At 43.2% G+C, this 23751-nt stretch overlaps 2 protein-coding genes across 4 annotated transcripts; one reads left to right on the plus strand and one right to left on the minus strand.

Annotated features, from left to right (window-relative positions):
* The first annotated feature begins 829 nt into the window (after window positions 1-829).
* On the plus strand, window positions 830-9197 carry NIM1K (NIM1 serine/threonine protein kinase). 2 transcript variants are annotated; one of them, XM_013129789.2, is made up of 4 exons: window positions 830-900; window positions 1448-1686; window positions 6216-6484; window positions 8448-9197. In XM_013129789.2, exons 1-4 carry the CDS (start codon window positions 830-832, stop codon window positions 9195-9197), a joined length of 1329 nt encoding a protein of 442 aa, XP_012985243.2. The 2 variants fall into 2 exon arrangements, with proteins under 2 accessions (XP_012985243.2, XP_005152028.1); XM_005151971.1 differs by lacking the exon at window positions 830-900 and having other exon boundaries at window positions 1279-1686.
* A 3569-nt stretch (window positions 9198-12766) lies between these two features.
* HMGCS1 (3-hydroxy-3-methylglutaryl-CoA synthase 1) lies at window positions 12767-23491 on the minus strand. 2 transcript variants are annotated; one of them, XM_031051619.2, is made up of 10 exons: window positions 23435-23491; window positions 17671-18128; window positions 17159-17284; window positions 16632-16796; window positions 15750-15918; window positions 15457-15627; window positions 14481-14587; window positions 14009-14134; window positions 13577-13740; window positions 12767-13175 (listed from the first exon to the last, which is right to left on the minus strand). In XM_031051619.2, the coding sequence occupies exons 2-10, from the start codon at window positions 18116-18118 to the stop codon at window positions 13083-13085; spliced, it is 1569 nt and encodes a 522-aa protein (XP_030907479.1). In that variant the 5' UTR covers window positions 18119-18128; window positions 23435-23491; the 3' UTR covers window positions 12767-13082. The 2 variants fall into 2 exon arrangements, with proteins under 2 accessions (XP_030907479.1, XP_005152027.2); XM_005151970.3 differs by lacking the exon at window positions 23435-23491 and adding an exon at window positions 20227-20273.
* Between the last annotated feature and the right edge of the window lie 260 nt (window positions 23492-23751).

Below are 23751 nucleotides of genomic sequence, written 5' to 3' on the forward strand. Positions count from 1 at the left end.
CTCTGCTCCTCTTGGTCACCCAGATAAGGGTTTAGAGAACAGCTCCTCCTGTCCGTGTCACATGACCCCTTTTAGTGTGGCACCTTAGGTGACTGTCTACTTTCACTAAGCTCCAGGCACTGAGTTACTGGTCTGATTCCCTCCCCCTCAATCTGATACAGGACAACGGCAGTGAGGTGTCTCCTGTGTTCACCAGTGCTGCAGGCTGAGAGCAGGAGAGGTGAGCATTGCCATAACCTGCACTGCTTTGTGTCCAGCTCACCACCCTCAGGCACATGGCTGTATGATCTGCTGATCTACTGATCAACTCCTGGTTTTAAAGTTAAGGAAGAAAGGTAAAGAAGAAAAAAATGGTGTACTGCTTTAAAGGTAAGTGAATGCTTGTGTATATAGATTAAGGATTTCGTTTGTGCTGCCAAACAGAGTTAAAGTAGTGAAATGGTGTGTGATGTGCTGTCATTTAGTGAAGAGTTGTTATGTAAAGGTTTAAATGACTTTTTTTTCATCTGTCTGCTTAGGAGGAACATTGCGTCTGGCAAAATTTTGAGAAGGCTCAAAGCGTTAAAGAAAGCTCATCTAAATAAAGGAGGGTTAACGTGACATTGCAGTTACTTAATCCTGTATTGTCCTGCCATGTGACTGCAGGGATACTGAGGTGCAGTGTTTCTTTTGCCTGGTGCACAGATTATGCTTTTCCTGTCATCTCAGGGTCAGTTGCTTTGTTAAACCTGCAATGGGAAGGAAACAGAGGGGCAGCAAACTCTTTACAGCAAGGCTTCAAGGCACAGTGACATTTCCAAGGCACTCTGACAAGCTCACAGGCTGAAGAATGAATCAAAGGCAAACCCTACGTTCAGCTTTTGGACTGGTACCAGACTCAAGGAGAACTATTCTGTTAAAGTCAGCTATTCAAAATGAACTGGAAATGTATGGATTTATTCAGAGCAGTTTCTCAGCTATTTGTTTGACTTCTATCAAGTTAGTTTTCAGAGCAGCAAGCTAAAGCCTGAAAATTTGTGTCAAATGTCTTGTATGTGTCAAATGTACTGCATAGTAGCAGCAACTTGCTGCTTTCTTGCACCAAGTTTACAGTTTTAATTGCAAAGCCTCATTTATCTTGTAGATTAAGAACCTGATGTATTAAATCCATTAGTGAGAGATGGATGTAAACAGCTTCCAGTTTTATGTTTGATTTCAAACAGAACTGCAATATGTTGATGTGCCAGATTTGTTTCTGAAGTGATTCCAAACTAATCCTTGGACTGTCAGTAAGCTGCTTTTTTTGCTAAGTTTGTCACAGTGTTCATTATGTCCAGGACTGCATATTCATATAGAATTATTAAACTCCTTATTGGAACATCTTGTTAAATGGGGAAGTGACTACCCTATAGACTATGACAACAGGATATATGAATGGAGGAAGTCTTGGAAAACGTTGCTATTCCAGGTGGCATCGTGAGGACAGTGGAGAAGACGATGGGCACCCGGAGTGCTACGGAGGAGAGGAAGAGGGCAGGGAGCACAGGCTGACCCCGCTTGAGAAACTAATGCATGACATGTCCCAGAATGAAAAAGTGGTGAAAGAATTAACCCTTGGAAAGAGAATTGGCTTCTATCGAGTCAGAGGAGAAATAGGAAGTGGCAGTTTCTCACAAGTGAAGATTGGAATTCATTCCCTAGTCAAAGGTAGGCACTGGTGTGTGTGTTACCTGTGTTCTGATGCCCTAGTTCTGAATGTATACAAATGGCCCTCTTTAGAAAGAAAGATGCTGTCTGAACCTCATGTTTCTTGTTTTGTTGTTGAGTGCATCTGAAGTACAGTCACAGGTAAATGCTTACATTTGGATCAGCTTTTGAAGAAACCATAAGCATTTTCTCCAGATGGCAACTATTAAACAAAAGTTATCTCTGTAGTTTCCGGAGTTGACATATCTCATCCCATGCCTCAAACACTCCACACTTCAAAGCACGGTGTTGTGTTTACCCTCCTACAACTTGTCCTGCCCATCTGCCCTCCTCCCTTCCCCAGCTCATGGGCTGCAGGGCTGTACGTGGTGAACCCCCAAGGGCAGCCTGGGTAGGGGTGCTCCTGCCCACTGACAGGGTTTGTTTTATTGCCACTTTAACTAGTATGGGCAAAGCCTTTATTTGGTCACAGTAAACTTGGTGAGAAATGTTACATCTGCTTTGCTGGCTCATGTGCAAGTGGATCAGTACTGTAAAAAGCTGGGACAGGGCTATAGGTGTAGGCTGAGCAGGGGCAGGGAAATGTACCTGAGGTACAGCCAACCCAGGGTTTGTGTTGAATTATCAATGATTTTTTTCTAGTACAGAGAAGCATCCTATATACTGCTTCTAGGAACAACATGAAAGGCAAGGTAACTGCAGGACACCTCAGTTACAGGTATAACTAAGAACTTGTCTTCATCTCTCCTGTTTCTCTTCTGCTTCAGACTGTCTGACAATAACAGAAACGTGTTTTCCCTCAGGGATAACTGGTTTTCTCCATATCTCTTTTTCTCTACTATCTTTTTTTCTCATAGACTTTCCTTCCCTCCATCATCTTACAGGAGAAAGAATGAGATACACAGCAAAGCCTTCATGCACTGTTACCTGTTGTTTTTTCTCTAACCACCTCTTTCAGCCCTGACTGCAGAGATGTGAAAGCTCACATTCATCCCTCGTGTGCAGCAGTTGCTGCACTGGGAATCAAAGTGGGGAGCTGATGGTATTCATTTTTTCCAAATCTAAGCTTGCATAAGGGTTGCTTTAACAGGGTGTGCATTTTTGGTTTTGCTTGGTTCAGAAAAGCATCTATGTTCTGCTTGGCCCACAGTGAGTTATTTCCTCTTCTGTAATTTGTTTTTTTTCTTCCAGACAAAACAGTGTTTACTGTTGGAGGAAATGCTGCTCCTGTACTGGGAACAGGAGGAATGCTAATGAAAGGAAGCTATAAATTTGATCTGGGTGAACCTTTTACCTGTCAACCTTAGTTAGGAGACAGGATGCTTTAACATTTAAATAGAGCTGATTCACTGAAAAAAATTTGAACTTCAATGAATACAGTGAGTTTGGATAAACTAATACCAAAATAAAATGAGTAATTTTTTAAAACTTCTTTTTCAACAAAAATCTCTCAAATTATGTTTTCTGATGTTTGCTAGTAGCTTTTTTTTTTTTTTGCTAAAATGTTCACTGGTCAAGGAGGTAATTTCTTGATACTGTTTGTAACTGTCATAAGGAAGGAAGAATTCAAGATAAACATCTTCTGACTCAGTCTGTCCTCATAATGTACAGTATGTGGATAGGAGAATAGGAACATACACACATGTGCACACACGTGCGCACATACATGCACACGCACAACCCCACCACCCACAAAGAGAAGTCTGTTTTTTCCAGTGGATGCACACCATTGTGTTGTTAATGAAGTGATGTTCCTGCACAGTGCTAATGAGTACAATGTTTTGGTGGTTTTTTTTGCTTATTATACAAACACAAAGGCTTTGTTAGTAATGCTTCTCGAGTCCCTGTGGTAGGGAAAGGAGTATGTGTGGGGGCCTGTTCAGTTCTTCAGTTATTGTCATGGTGTTAAGTTCTAAGTATGGTCTTTTCTCTTTCCATGTTACCATATATGAAAAAAGGAAACAATTCTGTGCTTTACTAAGATGAGCTTTTGTAACAGTTACATGTGTGTGCTGTTCTGTATCCCTTCTGGTCTGTTGCGGCTGGGTAATGGAAAGAAGTTTTCTCAAGGGAGAAAGGAAAAGACTGCACTGTCATACTGGTTGAAGGGATAAAGAACCTTGTTTCTCTCACAAGGGCTGTCTTGGTTGCTTAGAGGGTACAGGAAAATCTGCAGTGCTATGATGTGCATTGAGTTATTCAGAAGCATTGCCCATTTTATGAACCTGAATTTTGGCAGTTTTTCTCTAGAGACCTGCAGAGTTGCTTGTAAGGACTGTTAGGTTACAAAGCTCTGTGTAACCTTCATTTTACGTACCTTACAGCTGACAAATGTAGTGTGAAAGCACAGCTGAATAGATGCAATTAAGAGCATTCAAAATTTACAGCTAGTAAAAACCCAATCTAATATGAAACATCAATTGCAAAGGCAGTTATGTCCAGGTATCTAGTTTCCTTTTTTTTTTTTTCTTGCTGCCCAAGCAATTTTAACTTGGTTCTGTTTGTGTTTTGTTTCCTTCTGCCATCATAGCACACACCACTTCTTCCTGAAGTGATTTCTCATAATATTTCAGCTAGCTCTTTTCAAACCTCAGCATATACTGCCTATAGTCAGCCTATAGTCAATTAAAATCTCTTGCTACTCAGTTTTAGTATTTTGGTAAATATGCTTGCTGCTAAAAATGCTCTTCTGTTCAGCACTGCTGCCATGCAAGGGTATTCTGGGGTTTGTAGACCAAGGGTTTTTTTTTTTTTTTTTTTTTTTTTAAGCAGCAGAAATGAGTTTAAAAAAAGAAAAGGAGGGTGTTGGGGTTTTTACACTTTCAGGAGGGCTAGTTTTCTTTTTTCTTTGCATATCATGCATATACAATTGCAGTGATTCAGATTTAAAGGAGCTCAGTCCTTGTGTGTGAACAGCATCAGGCCCTTCTCATTTTGATGTTTTCTTTCTTTGCTTTTTATTCCACCCCCTTTCTCTTTTAAAGCTTTGAAAAAAAACTGACCAGGAAGAGTAGTAAATTCCAGAGAAAGGAAAGGGAAGGAATTTAACCTAAAAGATTATATTGTTTTAAAGCCTAAATGCCCCCAACTTCTATAAATTAAGATGTAATGATGCAGTTACATACTTAAGATTGTAAGACTTGTTATCCTTGTAGTATCTCAACATTTAGTTGTGCAAGTGTTACCTAAGGATGCCCTTTCCTCTTGGTTTAGGTGGCCAATATGCTGCCAATGTGACAAGGGTTTTAGTGTTTCACCCCTAGGTCATCAGTCAGAGCTCTGCCAGGATCAGTGTCATGTGTGGTTACTGTTCAATAGCTGCATTTCCTCTCAGTTCACCACCAGCACCATGCAGGAGTACATACCTGGTTTCCTAAGGGGCTCATTAGAAAGTATGGAGCAGGTCAGAGAGAAGCAGCATGAGGAAGACTGCTTTCCTGACAAGTTATACAAAGCCACTGTAAACCTATTTTAAACAGGCTAATCCTTCATATACTAGATGCATTCAGTAGAGTGTAAAAAAAAGCCATAATCTACCAGTTAAAACAGAAACATGAGGGCTATTGCAATTGACCTTTTCATTCTGCTCTGAGCTACCCTGATGATATGGTGCAGCAGCAAATGTGTATCTGGTTTGCGTCCCTTGGCTTCACTGTAGATAGGCAACAGAAACATGTAGAAGTTAACAGCAGTTTGTATTACCAGGACAGCATAAGACAGCTAGATTTGCTGTTTTACAGAATCCCTGGAACTTATGCTACCTGACTGTGTTCATTCCCTTCCTCAAAATCTGTGTATGATGTGGATTCATGGCCCACAGTGGCAGATAAAGTGTACTTTTCCTGTATTCTGTACAGTACCAAGAGCTACTCTTACATGAACCTGTTGGAAAAACTGACACAGCTATCCTGAGAAAGACAAACCTCTACAACACTGATTTTGGTAACGGAGAATTTGGGAAGGGGGATACAGGTTAAGAAATTAGGGAAGAGTTCTGTAAGAACACCAACTTAAAAACACCTCTCCATGATTAACCTGCAGGTTATTGCCAGAGAACCAAAATTTCACCCAAGTTTGTCTGTCTGCTCTGAAACAAAGCACCTAAATTTGACACCTCCATTAGTCTGAACTACCAGGCTCAGGCCTGGCTCACCTGAAGAGCTAACAACGAAAGAGAAAGTGTGGACTTTCTCTACCAGCATTAGACACCAAAAGCAGATGATACAACTGTGGCCATCAGTCACACATTAGCCTGACAGCAGGGGATCATACTAAGGCACCAGATGATTTGTTCATCCCTTGCAATACACTACCAGACTTCAGCTGCCTCAGCAGTGGGTAAGATGCCATAGAAAAGGGCATGGGTGTGTGTGAAAGTCTGCAGGGCTTAGTAGGCCTCTGCAGCTTAGCTTATACTGATCAGAGGTGGAATTTCATTGCACTTCTATAACCAAGGATTGTTGTGAATAGATGGAATTACCATCTGTGCCTGTTGCATTAACAACATGGAAGAACATTCTTCTTTTCAGAGAAAGTCGCAATAAAGATTTTGGACAAGACAAAGCTAGACCGGAAGACTCAACGTTTGCTGTCTCGTGAGATATCCAGCATGGAAAAACTGCACCACCCAAATATCATCAGACTGTATGAAGTTGTGGAGACGCTCTCAAAACTGCACCTGGTGATGGAGTATGCAGAAGGTGGGGAGCTCTTCACTAAAATCAGTACAGAAGGCAAGCTGCTAGAAACGGAGTGTAAAATAATCTTCTCCCAGATTGTGTCTGCTGTGAAGCACATGGTAAGTTGATCTTCTACAGATTTGTTGCCTGTCACTACAGTAGCAGATTTTATGGATGTATTTTTTGGTTTTCAACTAGTAGGTTTACTCTTACCAAGATTTCAGGCCCATGTTTCTGAAGAGCAAACAGCTACAGAAAAGATGTCTTAAAGGTATCAGAGAGAGCTTTCACATGCACCTCCAGTGACTGCTGTCTGTTGACAGCTTTAGGGAGGAGACCGACCTGGGATTCATCTAGTGGGTGAAACCATCCCTTTAGCAACAGTATGCTGTTGTCTGCTTTAAGTTAGTTCAGGGGCCAGCTAACACCTCTTCATTTCCTCCCTCCAGCTGTTTCAAAACATAGAATCAGTGACTCTTCTGCTAGAAGTGCTACACAGAAGAGGCTTGTCAGGTGTTGCAGACGTCTAGCTTGCTTATTAATGAATGTGGGAGACTGGCACTTACGACAGTTGATTCCCAGTCCTTGCTCTGGCAGGGATCTGTGAAGTTAACACCCAGCAAGTCACTCCCCCTTGCCTAGTCTTCAGTGTCTGGGTTTAGTATGATGCTATTTATGTAGAGCTCAAAGCATCTTGTGAAGGCATAAGAGAAGCAATAAACTACTTCACTACCATCTCCTCCGAACTTTGTGTAGTAACTACAGCTACTTCAAACAACAACGTAAAACCACGGGAAGACTTTTCTGCAGGACCGAGAAAGAAAAGTGTTCATTAAAACTTGCCTCAGAGTGCCCCCCAGTGGCTTGTAGTCTGCCAAATAATAGCTTCAAGCAAAGTCAAAAGCAAGGGTGTTCCCCAGCCAGGCTTCCAGAAACTGCAGTACAAGCTGTTCATGTGTAAGCAGTCTGCATCTTTTACATATTCTGACAAAATTATAAAATCTCCTGTAACATTAGCTCCAACATCTTTTCCGTAGGACAGGTACTCTGCAGCTACTGGAATTACATTTTAAGATGACATCTATTTCTTAGCATTAAGTCCAGACCTACCTAGCTGGCCAACCTCTTCACTTGTACACAGACTTCTACAAAACATTTTAATTTTGCTGAGCCACAAAATCCAGGCTACTTAAATCCTATCTCAGTGCTGCCAGTCTACAGTGAGGATGGAAGATCTCTGCCATCACTGATAGCAGTTAACTTAGGATGCTGAAGGTTTTCCTTATTGCCTTCAGACACTGCACTTTGTTACTTCCAAAGGTGGGGCAGAGTGCTCAGACACATCAATTGCTCTTGCTGGTTCAAATATGAAGCTAAACCCTTACTTAATCAAGACAGGTATATATCACCACCAAGCAGAGAAAATTGAGTTTGAGTCCTTGGCTACTTCTGGCATTTCCAAGGGGGGAAAAAAAAGTACAAGTTACAGTGTATATATTTACTTTAGATTCTAAAACTAGAAGATGCCATTGAAGTTGGTGTCATTTAGTTATTTCTTGCAACAAGAAATACCACAAGGCACAAGTGTGTGGTCCTTTCCTTCTGCCATCACCAGCTCCTCAGAGGACATTGCAACAGAATTGTAGTGTCCTTCTTACTTTATCTGATTTCATTCTGATCTGATTGCATTCACTTGGTAAAAACACTTTCACTTTGTAAGTCCAGAAGCTTGCAATATATACAAATTTGCAATTTTTGTTAGTTGCATCATTACAGAAATGTAGTAATTGCTAAAGCAAGGGTTCTGAACCCTGAAAAAAAATGACAGATTTTGCACATGAAGATACCTGGTCTTTTAGGATTAGCCATGAAGCCAGATATCTGCTTCATGAAAATACTTGATACTAGTTAACCAGTTGAGAAAGCTATCATTAAAAACCCCGGCATCCTTCTTCCCATCTTTTCTACCTACTCTATTGGGTTTGTATCAGTAGAGAATTAGTTTTCTTTAAATACCTTTTCAATTTCATTGAGAACTTTCCCCTGAACAAGCTAATACCAAATCTTCCTCTTGTTCTACAGCATGAGAATAATATCATTCACCGGGACCTAAAAGCAGAAAATGTCTTCTACACAAGTAACACCTGTGTTAAGGTGGGAGACTTTGGATTCAGCACAGTAAGTAAAAGAGATGAAACTTTAAATACTTTTTGTGGCTCTCCTCCTTATGCTGCCCCTGAACTCTTCCGAGACGAAAACTACGTTGGCATTTATGTAGACATCTGGGCACTGGGAATCCTGTTATACTTCATGACAACAGGTATCATGCCATTTCGGGCAGATACAGTGGCCAAACTGAAAAAGTGCATTCTTGAAGGGACATACAGTTTGCCTTCCTGCCTCTCAGAGACTTGCCAGAAACTGATAAAAGGAGTCCTTCAGCCAGTACCAACCAAACGATACTCCGTCAAACTTATCATGAACAGTGAATGGATGCAAGGGATACAGTACCCCAAACCTTTAGAGCCCTTTAAACTGGACCCAAGGTACTTATCAGATGTCAGTACACTCAAAGAGGAAGATATCGAAGTCAAAAATATTCTTGAAGATCTGGGAATCACAGAAGAGCACATTCAAAACAACCGGGGAAGAGATGCGCGCAGCTCAGTAACAGGGGTCTACAGAATTGTTCTGCACAAAGTTCAGAAGAAAAGGGCACTTGAATGTGTTCCTATCATGTCCCAACCAGACCCCCAAGAACAAGACCTCAGGGGAGGAATCCATTCTTACAGCAGGATGAAGAACACATCCAAGCTGTGTTCTATTTTATAAACTGCACTGCAGGCTTTATAATTGGCATATTTAACAAAGGGTTTTATTTACAAGCTCTGGCATTACATTTTTTTGTAACTTTTGAATAAACCAAGAATGCCTCATCTCCTCTGCATTTCTCCACTCACAGTGAAGTGCTCAAATACAGAGCTCTCACTCGTTTGCCCCTTGCTCCAGAAATTTGGTATGGCCAGTACAAGAACCCCAGCAACTGGAACAGGTAAGAGATCATTAGTTGAAGTGACCTTTTAGTAAAGGTCAAACAGTACTGCATTTAACATACTACAGGCATGTTACAGCTAAGATCTTGAAAAGTTGTGCCTCAGCTTGACACAACTTTACCACTGCAAACCAGGACAGGTTTTTGCAGAAAACTAAATTTAAGCAGAAACCAGACTATAATCTAAACAACTGTAAATTATTCTTTAAAACTTCTCATCAAATTAAACATGGATAAGTGTATAACAGAGCTCTATGGGCTTTAAAATTTTATTTAAAAAACCAGCAGTGGTGTTGTTGACCACTATTCCAAATTTGTCACAATTACAAAAGGCAAAATAGGATATGCTGTTTGAACCCTATATGTGTGGTCACAATTCCTATTGCAGAACTGGTTTGCCTACCATCTACTGGGCTACCATCTTCCATTCCTTGGCTGATTCCAGCAGCTTGGACTCCAGCTGCACTCCAATAAAAATTTAAGTGTACTCCAAAACTCTTGCCTTAGTTAGATCTTAAGTATCAGTAAGCTGGACGCAACCAGTAACAAAATCTGCTTATAGATTGAGCATTACAGGCTTGTTGTACCAACTACTGCCATTATAGTTTGGCAGCAAAAGCTGATTCTGACCACTGCAAGTGAAAAGTTGGATAGCCTGACAACTCCAATTGTTCCAAGCATCACCAAGATGTAGATACTTTGATTTTCAGCTTTAGTTATTTTTTATTTTCATCCTCAACATGATGAGCTCCAATGCAAACAGCAGAAGAGTGCAGTAGCTATCCCTTCTCCAAACAGGCACAGCTGACATGCCCAAGCTAAGAGGCAGAGCCCATCCTATGTTAAGGAAAGTGAACTAATACAAGGCTTAGAGGTACAGCTGGTGCTTTCAAATTTAAGGGCAGGATGTCTCATCTGTTATGGGGGACTGATGAGATGTTGGCTTTAAAAGGGCTAATTAATGTAAATGAGCCACAAAATGACGGAAAAGCCACCCCTGGTAAACAGAGATTTAGTGAGGCTCAGGTAAGTACAAAGGAAGAATCAATACTGTTTCACAGATTTGTCTGAGGGGGATAAAACAATACCATCTTTCATAGGACAGTAATAAAGATGAATTGTATTTCATAAGCTGTGAATGAATTCCTCTACTATAAACCATTTTCCTCTGAAAGCATTAAGTTATGTTAAAACACAGCCCTACAATAATGTTTTCCCCTCAGCCTAAGCAACCCTTTCCACTTTTGTAATGGGATGATACTAAGAAGAAATATCCAGAAGGTCCACACAGCCGGTGAACCCACAACCACATTTTCACAGGGACGGTTTCCTCTTTTTTTCTTGTTAAAGAAAACAAAAATTCATCCTGAAAATCCAATGAGTCAGCACTACTCCAACAGGTTTCAAATATCTCAAACTTTATTTTAATAAAGAATCAGCCTCACAAACTACGAGGCCCCTGTGATAACTTTGTGCCAGTAGCTCATGTCCTGGCTTGTCCACTGCCAGCAATGGACTTTGTTCCATGGCAATTTGTTTTCCTGGTGCCAAGGTTAAGTTTCACGAGGGCAACCTAAACCAAAGTACTTGCAAACACTATCGTCATGCATCATTGCTCCATCATTTTCAGCAGAACAAACAGATTAGTATCCATCGATTTATAACAAACAACTATTTTACCAAGGCTTGACTGTACAAATACAGCAAGTTATCAAATCCTAGTGAGTGACAGATAATACAAACACTTCATTACACACAAAAAAAATTGTAATTTAACAGACATGTAATTTTTTGCTACTTTATATTAGATAATGCAGCTTTGTAGAATTAGCAAAGAAATAAATCCAACAAGATTTTATTCTGTACATTAGCTCAATTTAAATATGTATATATTACAAGCTTACAAGGCTCATGTCATAGTTAATTTCCAATCTGGGCTTTAAAAATCTACCAGAATGGAATCCCCATTAGTACAGTATATCTACCTGTTGCAAAGTTGATAGCTTTTAGCTTGCATATTGGGAAAAAAACAAGGAAGGAGAAAAAAAAAAGACCCTACGCCTACAGTATCACCATTAGTCAGAAGGATTTCAAGGTACAAAGCCAAATTCAAAGTCAGAAATAGTCTTTCAGAAATGTATTATATAAAGACAAGTGAGAGGCCAGTGCTCCAGACACAGTGATGTTTCTCCCTTTCTTCGTTTGCCAATTGAAACAGCTCCGTTATATCTAGAAGTCCTATATGAAAATTCTGCTGCCTTAGATAATTATAGAACCATAGAATCATGGAATGGTTTGGGTTGAAAAGGACTTTAAGACCATCCAGTTCCAACCCCCCTGCCATGGGCAGGGATGCCTCACACTGGACCATTTTGCCTGAGACTGTCCAGCCTGGCCTTGAACACTGCCAAGGATGGAGCATTCACAACCTCTTTGAGCAACCTGTCCCAGTGCCTCACCACCCTCACAGTAAAGAACTTCTTCCTTATATCTAACCTGAACTTCCCCTGTTTTAGTTTGAACCCATTACCCCTTGTCCTACCCCTACTGTCCCTGATTAAGAGTCCTTCTCGGGCATCTTTGTAGGCCCCCTTCATATACTGGAAAGCTGCTATGAGGTCTCCACACAGCCTTCTCTTTTCCAGGCTGAACAGTCTCAATTTTGTTAGCCTGTATTCATATGGGAGGTGCTCCAAGCCCCTTATCATACTCCTCTGGACTTGCTCCAACAACTTCATTTCCTTCTTATGTTGAGGAAACCAGAACTGTACACAGTACTCCAAATAGGATCTACTAGACAATCCTGAAAGATGTCAGATCAACGAACCTGTATCTTTGGAAAAAAAAATCCCTACCTCCCTTCTTTCTCTTTCCACCCACGCTGCTGTGATTTATAAAGCTGGCATAAAATACACTTTATGGGTGTTGAGAGGAATCCCACAGTAACTAACACAGCAGGTCACAAGGTTTCTTGGAAGAAAACCACCTGTCAGTCTAGCCATTCTTGATCCAGTCATTCTGTCAGGGAAGAGGGATTCTTCTCCAGCAATGAGTGCTACTTGGTTATATTTCCCAAAGCAATGGGGTGATGGGACGTAGACTGGCAGAAAAGAGGGAAGGTGGCAGAGAGAAAGAGAAGTGCAGTATTCTGAAGACAGCTTACTGTCAAGGCACTGAGAATCCAAACATGAAAAGCCTGGACTAGCTTGCCACACATTCAAAGTTAACAGTATAGGTTTAAAGTAGAAGTTAACAGTAGAGTAATAGTGTAGGTTTGAAGTAGAAGTTAACAGTAGAAGTTAACAGTGTAGGTTTCAAGTTATTTTGAATGGAAACAGCAAGCAAAAGATTTTTTCTGTGTACAAACACCTTGTAATGGACTACAGCTACTACTCAGCAATTGAAAAAAAAAAATGGACATGTTAATGAATCCACACAGCCCCTGGGAAGTCCCTCCATCCCCAGTATATTCATGAATTTAGTGTCCTGAAAATACTATAAACATCAGCATACCATATTATGACAAAGCTTTTCAAGGAGCTTTAACAGTTTTCCGTTCTCCAATGAAGTACTACTGCACACTGAAACTTGAGCACTACTGCAATCCTCTCCCTCTCTCACCCTACCCTCACACCTTGTTTCATTCCCCACCTCACAGAGGTATCTTAATGCTCCCCATTGGAAATGGCAACAGTAACGCCTTCAGATTCTGTTGTTGCAGGGATTCTTGGCACTTTCTTAGCAGGGCTTGGGATGTGCTAAGAAGAAGGGAAAAAAAACATTAAATACAGTTTTCTAGTTCACAGACATCCATACTTCATGGCTAGTCCAAATCTCAACAACATTCATGCTACACTGGACGGCTTCGCTTTAGTCAACTGAATCGGTCATGCTTCATGCAAACTGGTAACGTCAAAAGAGCCACTTTGTTCTTGTTTCATTCTTGTGCAGTTTCATTCTTGTTATGATGAAATGTACATTTTAAAATCCCATGTTCAATTTTTTTTTTACTTCTGTCTTTTACTTACATAGATTAGCTAAGTATTTAATAAGACCTGTGAAACCACTTCCTCCTTTAACATACATGCACATGCTATGACAAACACACAAACTGTTCCACCATTTAGCTTCAACTTTTAAAAGAGTGCCGAGCGTTCACCTCATGAACAATGCCTGGGTGGACAACTTCAACGCCTGCCTCCAGCGGTCCATCACCCATGAGCGGGCGCCGTGCGTATGTTCTCCTGTGCTTTTCATCCACACGCACAAGGTACCAAGTTCCCTCAAAGAGATCTTCCACTGAGCACTGTGGAATATAGTTGGCTGTAACAAAGCCAGTAACATACAGTTAATTGGTTTCTGGTAACGGTTTTACACAGCACAGGGCTTTGTAGTTTGGACATAGTAAGACAGAAAAAAAACAAATCTACATTTTCCTGTCAGCCTCACTGGCCAATGAACACGAGCTGTCAGTAGTAAGAAGTTGGGACATTTCCTTTATTCTACACCCTAACAGTTTAAAGTCAAGTGAACTAAGTGATGAGCATTTTGCTGTGAGACTACAAACAATTTATACTTATGAAGCTCTTACCCAAATGATGCGTTTCCTGTCTAATCTTCATATTTTCAGCAAAGACATCCGGTGCAATACATTTTCTTGAGTCAAGTCTTGTTTTCAGATCAGACAGACTGGCAGTAATTTTGTCCAGTGCAGAACCTACAATACAGAACTATCATGTAAGGTTGCACCAGTGCCAAGAACTGCATGTCAGCATGTTAACATTTCAATCTCATTCAAAATGTTTTGCATTACAGCAGCTAAACCTTTTGTCATTGAAAATATTCCAAATTACTCCATCAAAACAGTAATGGAATTTGAAGACTATTACTTGTTTGCCCAAGGAGACACTTGAACATTCCCAAGAGTTGGAACATCTTCAATTTAGCATTACTGTCATTAAGCATTGCTCTGCAGGTTTACTTATTCTGGCAAGCACTGTCATGAGGCATTTTGCAGGGAGCTGTGCAAGGGAGTTAATTTAACATTTTTTCCTTTCACTCACCAGGAGTGGCATCCTGCGTAACTCTGATAGAATACAGCGTAGCAGCAAACCCAGAACCATACGAAAACACACTGATTCTCTGTCCTGCAAGCTGCTCTGGGGAGTACCTGCAAACCAAACAGCAGTTATTTAAAGTGAGAATTAAGCCGAAGTGCCAAATTTAAGTAACTAGGAAGTGCAGCTAGCTCAGCAGAAGCAGCCAGTGAGTTATACTGACTACAATACACATTTTGCATGCTATGTGCTTAAGTGACTTTTAAACAGCATCAGGCGTGGCTGTTATGACTTCCAAAGCTGCCTAAGCAAAACAGAGCAAGGAAATGCCCAGAATATTATTATCCAGAAGGCAGTTAGTTTTCCTTCTTAAGGGACCTAAAGCCTAAAATTAACAATCACATCTTGGAAGGCAAAGTCAGAATAACAAGAAAAAAAAAAGGATCCAAGAGGAATGGCTTAGTTTAAACTTAACATGATTTTGTAGAAGTCTGTCACTGAAAAAAAAACAAAAAAAACCAAACCCCAAACCAACCAAACAAAATAAAACCCCTAAACAACAACCAACAAAACACCCCCCTCCTAAGCCCCTAATTTAATTTGGCTTTGCTTTATTATAAGTGAAACAGAGAAGGCATTCTGATTCTCTTTGCCACTGCAGTGAGGTTTATTTTGAAGGGGGGGCAGGGTAGGGAAGGTTGAGGCTGGGAAAAGATTCCACCTCATAAATAAGATCCTTCCCCAGCAGGAAGTAAGCAGCTGTTTCTGATCAGCTTCTGACACATAACTTTTGAATCTGCTTGTCACCTGAACCCAACTGTGCATGCAGAATCGGTTTTTTAACTTCGGGCTTTCTGCTAAAGGTAAGCTAGTAGGGGAAGGTTTGCTAGATAGTACTTTTACAAAAGGTTTTCTGAAACAAAAACCTTTTATAACCTTACATATAAAAAGCTACAACTTTTTCCCATTATTTTATGCTTACTGGGCTAGAAGAGAGGCAAGGCAACCGTAGACTGAAGGGGTGTACATATTTCCATTCTGATTGGACACAAGTAACGAAGCTTTGGTTTTCTGATTGAAGAGCTCTGCACTGGCTTTCATGAAAGCTTTTTCCACATCTCTGTCAAAATATGTATCCTCAAGTTTTATATCCCTATTAAAAGAAAAAAGACATTCATAAACAGTTACTAAAATACTTTACAGAAAGTAAAGACACACACTGGAAATGTAACAAGTTAAAAACATACGAATAAGGAAGACAGCAGCCATTCTCACCTGAAAGCCTCCAACCCACTGAAAATACCATCTGCTGTTTCTGGGTTCTGGTCACTGAGAAAGTCATTCAGCAAGAGTCTAGCCACAGATTTCTGGACCAGTTTACAGTAGGGAGAATGAAAGATCATGAATCCAAAGTCATTCAAGGTGAAGCGTCTGCCTATCCCCTCTGGAAGTGGCAGAAATGTTGTGTTACAACTTATGTTTAGCACTTAGTTCAACTATGAAAATAAAATACAAGGGTGGCAGGGTACTAGTGATTGTATCACATCACCGTACAAGAGACTACAGTAAGACTAACTATGGCTGTCAAGATCATTTAGAACACTGATGCTACTTCTATTTAAAGGTTAGTTTCTTACTGATCTTTTGCACCAACTAACAATGTTTGACTTCCTAGAAAAAAAGCTATAAGCTTAACAAAATCTCCCTATTCTTTTCAGTATATTGATGTAATAATCTACTTCATTTAATTAGCTAATCTTCACCCTTATGCCCCTTAATATGAGCAAAGCAATTACAAAAAAATGTGAGGTTAAAAAAAAAATATAATCAGTATAGTTTCATAACATTAAATATTAACCCCAATATCTTAAGGGCATATTACATGAAGGGGTGGAAATAACACGCTTTTTTAAGCAAGGTATTATACATTACACCAAGATGAGCTTCTAGAGATTGCTGCTTACTATCAGGTACTCCACCATGCCAGAACATTTCTTATGGGAGAGACAAAACATTTGAAATGCCTCAGAACATGCAAAACCAAGATGGCAACTAGTCTTCAGACTGAATGCTAAAACTCTGAAAGTACACTGCCAGCACAGAGACACATTCCAATAATTGCCAGATCTTGCAGTATCATCAGGTCAGACTACATACCTTTTTGCCACTGGGCATGGATTTTGTTGCGATAAACAGTATAGCAGCGATCTAATGCACTGAGGTAGCACTGTATAGAGAGTTTGCCATCAACTACAGGATATTCAGAGACCATATCTGGCTTATAAAAGTCATATGCATGCTGCATGTGGGTTCCACGCAACCCTAATGGACAGAAATTGACAAAAATTATTCAGCTGCTTTGAGTCAACTTGAATGTATCACTTAACACATTTGGGGAAAATATCTGGCCCTCATTAAGCAGGTTTTCATAGCACTTCAGGCCCACTCTTTGACAACTTTATTGCAGAATCCCCAAGGAAATAAACAGACATGAGCATCTCTAGTTGCTCCTTGATGCATCTTATAATGGGACTTGCCCAAGTCAGCCCAGAGTGAGAGCAAACAGCACAATTTCTGACACGGTGGGAGTCAATCCAGCCCTCAAGCAAAGCACAACAAACAGGCTTCCAAACAGATCCAGTTATCTGGATGAACAGTTATTTGTTTTTTTCCACAGGACTAACCTCTTTCAAAAATTAACGGAGCATTTGGACCAACCAGCATAGCAACAGCACCAGCTCCACCTGTTGGCCTGGCATTTCCAGTGGCATACACAGCTATGTCTCCAGCAACAACAAGTGCATAGCGTCCTGTGAAAACCACACACAAATAATGAGAAACAGCCAAGAATCAAGCATACTGTAACACCCATCTGCAATTTTCAGATGCTGATCACAGAGGAGATGACCCCACTATTTAAGGGGCTCTTCCATCTTGACCTTTCCCCCCACATTTTAATTACTTAGCAGCCACAGAAATTTACAGGAAAAAAACAGTGATTACTAACCATGTCATCATTTTTTTTCCCACTGGAGTTGAACTTAAAGCCCAGTGCATTTAAGAGTAAGATTTCAGAAGTGAAAATCCGCTTAACCTCTGGGTTTTACATGGTTAAACATGAACAATGTCATTATGAGGCTGACTACTCAAAGCCAAAGGATGATGTAACTTTTCCAAGAAAATACTCTAAACTTACCATCCCAAGAACTGGACTCGATCCAGTTAATGGCATTAAAAAGAGCAGCAGTGCCTCCATAGCATGCATTGGTGGTGTCAATGCCTTCTACATCTGTATTACCAGATTCTTCAAAGAGCTGCATCAGGACAGTCTTTACAGATTTTGATTTATCAATTATCGTCTCTGTTCCAACCTCCAGTCTCCCAATACAATCATAGGAAAGGCTGTTCCTCTCCATCAGCTTCTGAACCACAGTCAGGCAGAGAGAATTGATATCCTCCCGGTCGGAGCAGAACCCCATTCTTGACTGGCCCAGCCCAATGGTGTACTTTCCGGCATCCACACCATCATACTTCTCCAGCTCTGTTTGATCAACGTACTGAGAGGGGAAATATATCTCCAGTGCAACAATTCCCACATCTTTGGGCCAACAGTATTCAGCATTCACTGGAAGAGACCCAGGCATCGTGGTAGATCTTTAAGGAAAAAAATCACACATGCACAGACACACAGGAAAAAAAAAAAAAGCTGATTTATTCACATGCATTTTGAGAGACCTACTTTCACTTTCGACAGGCTTGTAGAAGAAGTTACATTTCAGGTATTCTGCAAGGTCATTTGCAAATTCTGCCCCCTGGGGAGAATTTGGTCTGAGGGTACTGTAAACATCACTAGAAGCTCTGTAACATTTTTATATTAAGAAGTAGTTTTAAGTGAAAACACAGATTTCAGCCCTGGAGATGAACAGATGAAGGTTAAGCCCAAGTTATTTTACCAAAGCAAACCACACACTTAACAAGTGTTGTTTGAGAAATTAGTTCATATTAAGGTTCATCATTGTATTTCTGCTTATACACAAAGTCTCAATTTTACGCAACCAAGCTAGAAACATGGGATTATTTTTTTTTTTAAATGTTGCTAGTTGAGAACTTAGGTTTAAAATTTAGCTTTTATCTCTGCCTTAAAACAAGCCAGTTTGTTTATACCTGCAACAAAGATAAAAATCAGACATTTTTCTGATGTTTGTTCTTTTTTCTTCATTTCTGCTTGGGTTGGTTTTGTGGGTTTTTTTAAGCATACTATTTTGGTATTCCAGAACACTGGAACTACCAACAGCAGGCCTTGAGGAGCATTTCACATACCAAAATGAATACAAATGGATTCCTCCTGATAGACCAAGTTTTCTTATTTTAACCCTGTAAGTTTATTGTCACTACACTCGAGGATATTTTACATCCTGTTACTTTAGCCCTATCCCCATTATACAGCCATGCACCACCTTTCTGTAGTTTTGCTCATTTCCTTACAGAGAACTTGTCCTCTTCATTCCCAGCTGCCAGTAACATCAAACTGACACAACTTCTTCCATAAAGCCTTAGCAAGCTGTTTAAAGGAACTATCCTGATTTTGGCTGAGATAATTTTGTTCCTAATAGCTGGTGCAGTGCTGTCTTTTAGCTTTAGTCTGAGAAGTAATGCTGGTAACACACTGAAGTCAGTAGTGCTTACCCTGATGAAGGACATTTCAGTCTCATGCTCTGCCAGCGAGGTGGGGCACAAGAAGCTGGGAGGTAGCAGAGACAGAACATCTGACCCAGACTAGCCAAAGGGGTATTCCATATCACAGCATGCCCAGTACATGAACTGGGGGGAGTTATCCGGAAGGGACTGATCAATGCTCAGGTTGGGCTGCATATTGTGCTTATTACAGTTTTCTTCTTATTTTGTTTTGGTTTTTCTTAGTTATTTCCCTTTTCATTATTATTATCACTAGCTTTAGTATTATATTGCCTTTAATTACTAAACTGTTCTTATCTCAACCCACAGGTTTTACTTTCTTCCCAGTTCTCCTCTCCGTCCCACTGGGGGGGCGGGAGGGAGGAGTGAGAAGTTGAGTGGTACTTAGCTGACAGCTGTGGTTAAATCACGACAGGAATAAAGTCTATCCCTGCAGGAATGCAGATTTTACAGGATGCATATTAAGACAAGGGTCGAGAAAACTTGTGTTTTCTGTTACAGGTATGTTCTTATGAAACTGAAGTCCAATTGTGTGATTCACCATCTCTATTGCCTCCAGCAAACTCAACCATACCTGTAAGGTACCTAAACCTTCATTTGCAGCTTGTATTAAAATGCGTGAACGGGAGGAAAACGCTTTTCAAAGCTGCCCACTGAAGCTCCGCAAAGCGCACAGCTCACCGCCACGATCTGAATCAAAACAAACCGTTTGGAGTTCACCCCGCTGTCACCCGACCTCATGCTTTCCTGTCTACTCGCCACACTCCGTGCCCGACCACGACCTCCTCCCCCTCAACCCATCCTTGTCCCGAAGCCCCTCACCTCAGCGCACCGCCGCGGCCTTGCTGAGGGTGGCGGACAACCCCCCCGCCCCGGCCCCACACACGGCTCAAGGTTACCGGTGATCCGGCCTAGGACACGGCCAGGAACCACCGGCGTGGCGTGAGGACACATGCCCCGTCCCACCCGCAGCGCCCACTTCCCCCGCAGCGCAAGGCCCAACCGCCAACCATCCACCCACGCCTCACATCGCCACCGGCACCGGAACGGCCCTTACACGGTGCGGAATCCCATCGCCGGCTGCCGGCGCGGAGGGCCGCGCATGCGGATGGGGCAGGCGTGAAGTGCGCAGGCGCGGGGACATCGTGCCGCTCCTCTCTCGGCACGGCGGCGCTAGCCGTCCTGCCCGCAGCCTTCAGAGCCCCTGAGGCGCTGACAGCGCCGGCACCTCCTGCAGCCCAGACAGCTGTGTGATGGGCTGCATCAGGAGGCCAGCAGATCACCGGAGGTCATTCTCCACCTCTGCTCTGCTGAGACCTCACCTGCAGCACTGCGTTCAGCTCCGGGGGAATACAACAGTGACGTGTAACTGCCGAAGTGATTCCAGAGAGTCCACGAAAATTATTAGAGCGCTAGAGCAACTCTGCTAGGGAGACAGGAGGACTGGGTTGTTTAGCCTGGAGAAGCCTCTGGAGAGACCATAGCACATCTTCCAGTGCCTAAAGGGGCTACTAAATCTGGAAGACGACTTTTGTCAAGGCTATGTAGTGACAAGACAAGGGGGAATGGATTTAAACTGGCAAAGGGCAGATTTAAAGTAGACATTAGGAAGAAATTCTTCCCTGCAAGTATGTTCAGATGCTGGCACAGGTTGCCCAGAGAAGTTGTGGCTGCCCCATCCCTGGCAGTGCTCAAGGACAGGCTGCAGGGGGCTTTGAGAAACCTTGTCTAGCAGAAAGTGTCTCTGCCCATGCTAGGGTGGTTGGAACTGGATGATCTTTAAGGTTCTTTCCTACCCAAATCATTGTATGTTTCTGCCTCCAGGAAGCTGGTGAGCAGGATTAACGATTTGTTATGCCACAGCAGTGGGTTTACACTGTTAGAAATGGAGTGGCTATCACAGCTTTCCTAAAGCCGCAAGCAGGGAAGGGAGCATGATGGTCCAGAGACTCCCCAGGAGCTGTGGGATAAGCTCAGGTCCCCTCTTCAGCAGCACAATGCACAAGCCACATGAATCCTGTGGGACCACAGAGCAGCACTGTGGTCCAAAACTTGCTCCATGAGCATCATTTCACCCCAGATACACACAGGCATTGCCAGGGAGGAGAATGCTTTCTAACTCCCTGTACAAGTGCAGACACAACACTGACAGTGAGATCTCAAGGTACCAGCTGCAGAAATGGCCTTGGGGTCCAGCTCCTCCTGGCACTATGTACCTAATGTTCTTCAAAAAGGGTCAGGGGTCAAAAAGGAAACTTATATTCTTGCTGGCTCAGCACAGTGTCTGGCAGCCGTCCCAAGGACAAGCCTTCAGCCCAAAGCACAGCATATTTCTGCTTCAGGAGCCAGAAAGCCACAAGAGGCTGTAGAGAATCTTAAGAGGCTCAATTTTCTTTAAGTTATACACTAAAAGCCAACTCCTGCAGCATGTAAGGACATGGCCTCTTTCATCAGAAAGTTTTCTGCAGAAGACAGCTAAAGGGAGGCTCCTTTTTGTGGCTCACCTAATAGCAAGGTCACTAAACATACCCCAGATAGCAGCAGTCACAGGGCTACCAGCTGTACTGCAAGGAGAATCATGGCTTTATTAAGTTGTTCTGGTCACTGAAGGAAACGGGACAGCTTAAGCCAGTTAGTCATTTACAGGGAAAAAAATTGTTTACTTAATGCAAAACAAACAGCCTTTTGTCCTCTTGGTCAACCAGCAAACAACATCCCATAAATCAGTTTTGACTGAAAAGAAAAGCCTTCTCAAACGTATGATGTCTTTTAACAGACTGAGAATGACAAAGGTTTTCATACAGGCACTTAAGAATGCTTTGTCTTGGGTCCCCTCAGGATTCTGTAGGGAATGAACGAGCAGCATAAAAGAGCCACCACTTTCTGCTAGGGTTGCCAGAAATCTGTTACCTCACCACAGCTGGTGCCTTACATTGTCTTGGTGTATTTTTGTATACTTTTTATTGTATCAAATATTGCATATTTAAGAATATGTATTGGTACATATATTGATATATTTGAAAATATTTCTATAATTGTGAATATACTGCCAATAATTTGACTTTATCAGGTCCTGCTGAAGTCCTTCACTCCTGCAGAACACTTTGCTGGAAGTTAAGAACTGAGCCTGCAGCCTTTCACCATGGACAACACCGCTATGCCTGAGCAACTCCCGGCTCAGTGAGAGCTGATGGACAGACCAGCCTCTCGGGTGGCAGCAGGGATACTTGCGACACTTCAGCCCCTCTTCATAGGTCACCCCCCGATGATCCGGCAGCCTCTGCAGCGACATCAGGCAGCCATCCCGCCGCACCGGGAGGCACCGGCCGCTCGCAAGACCCCGCTCACGCCGCGGGAGGTGGCTGCCTCCACCCGGGCGGAGGGCACCCGCCTGGGTGCCGGACACCGCTCATCCCGACAGGAGCGGGGGGAGCTTCGGGGAGACAGGCCAAAGGCAGAACAACCCCAAACTCCGGGGACGGTGCCTTGAATTCTGCCGTGAAACACCCCCCTGTACCTCGCCGTGTGCACCCTCTTGGACTGCGCCCGCACCCGGGTGTGTGCCGAGGTGCCTGCACCGGGCTACAAGCGCCATCATGGAAGAAGGCAAAAGCATCCCTGAGGCAGCGCCCGCTACCTGTGGCATATGAGGGGGAGGCTGGGCAAGGGGATACGCCCACCCAGCCTTCTCCGGCTTGTCGGTCTGTAGCTACACTGAGAGGCGGTAAGGTGACACGCCGAGAGTACCGATGCTTTCAGCGCCTTCCGGACCAGCGAGCTGCGGGCAGAGCCCGTCAAGTCCCGCAGCAGCAGCCCGCCATGGCTCACTCAGGATGGAGAGGCTTCCCCCGGGGGCAGCACCCGGGGCACCAGGACGCGACTCTTTCGGCTAGAGTCTGGCCCAGGCGGCTGCTCCGGGCGGGGAGGGCCCTACACCACGCTGCCCCGGACGATGCTCCGCCATGCTCCGGGCAGCGCCCGACGCGGTGGGTGTGCTGGCACCCGCGTTAAGAGAGACACACGCGTGGAGAGACATCCAGGCACACCTCAATTTCTCTTTTTTCATTCTTTTTTTATCTTTCCCCCCTACTTGCCGCACTGCAGGCACTTCAAACGCGCTTGCATCCACTGAGAACACTGCTCCCACCTATACCAGCCCAGTCCCAGCCCGCGGGCGGCTCCGCTCCCTCCTCGCCCCGCGGCCGAGGAGAGATGGAGGGTCCACTGCAGAATCGCAGGACTCCCGGAGCCCGAGCCGCACTCACCTGGTACAGGCGATGGCTATCGGTGTCACTCGCTGAGCCCCACTCTTACCCGTCCTCACGCACAGCAGAACGCACCAGGCTCCGGCGTGCGGCGGCTTTTAAATAGCCCCGCCGCCCCGGCCCCTGAGAGGCAGCTCAGCCCGCCAATCACAGCTGCCGCCGCAAAGGTCCCGCCCTCCGGCCGGCCGGCAACTCGCGGAGAAGGCGGGGGAAATGGTGTGAGAAAGTGACGCGGCGTGGCCAGAGGGCGGCGCGCCAATGGGGACGCGGCAGAGTCTGCGGGCGCTCAATGGGAGCTGAGCGCCGCGCGGGGGCAG

The sequence above is a fragment of the Melopsittacus undulatus genome, chromosome Z, assembly GCF_012275295.1.
Source record: "Melopsittacus undulatus isolate bMelUnd1 chromosome Z, bMelUnd1.mat.Z, whole genome shotgun sequence".
In the NCBI taxonomy this organism is placed as follows: Eukaryota; Metazoa; Chordata; class Aves; order Psittaciformes; family Psittaculidae; genus Melopsittacus; species Melopsittacus undulatus.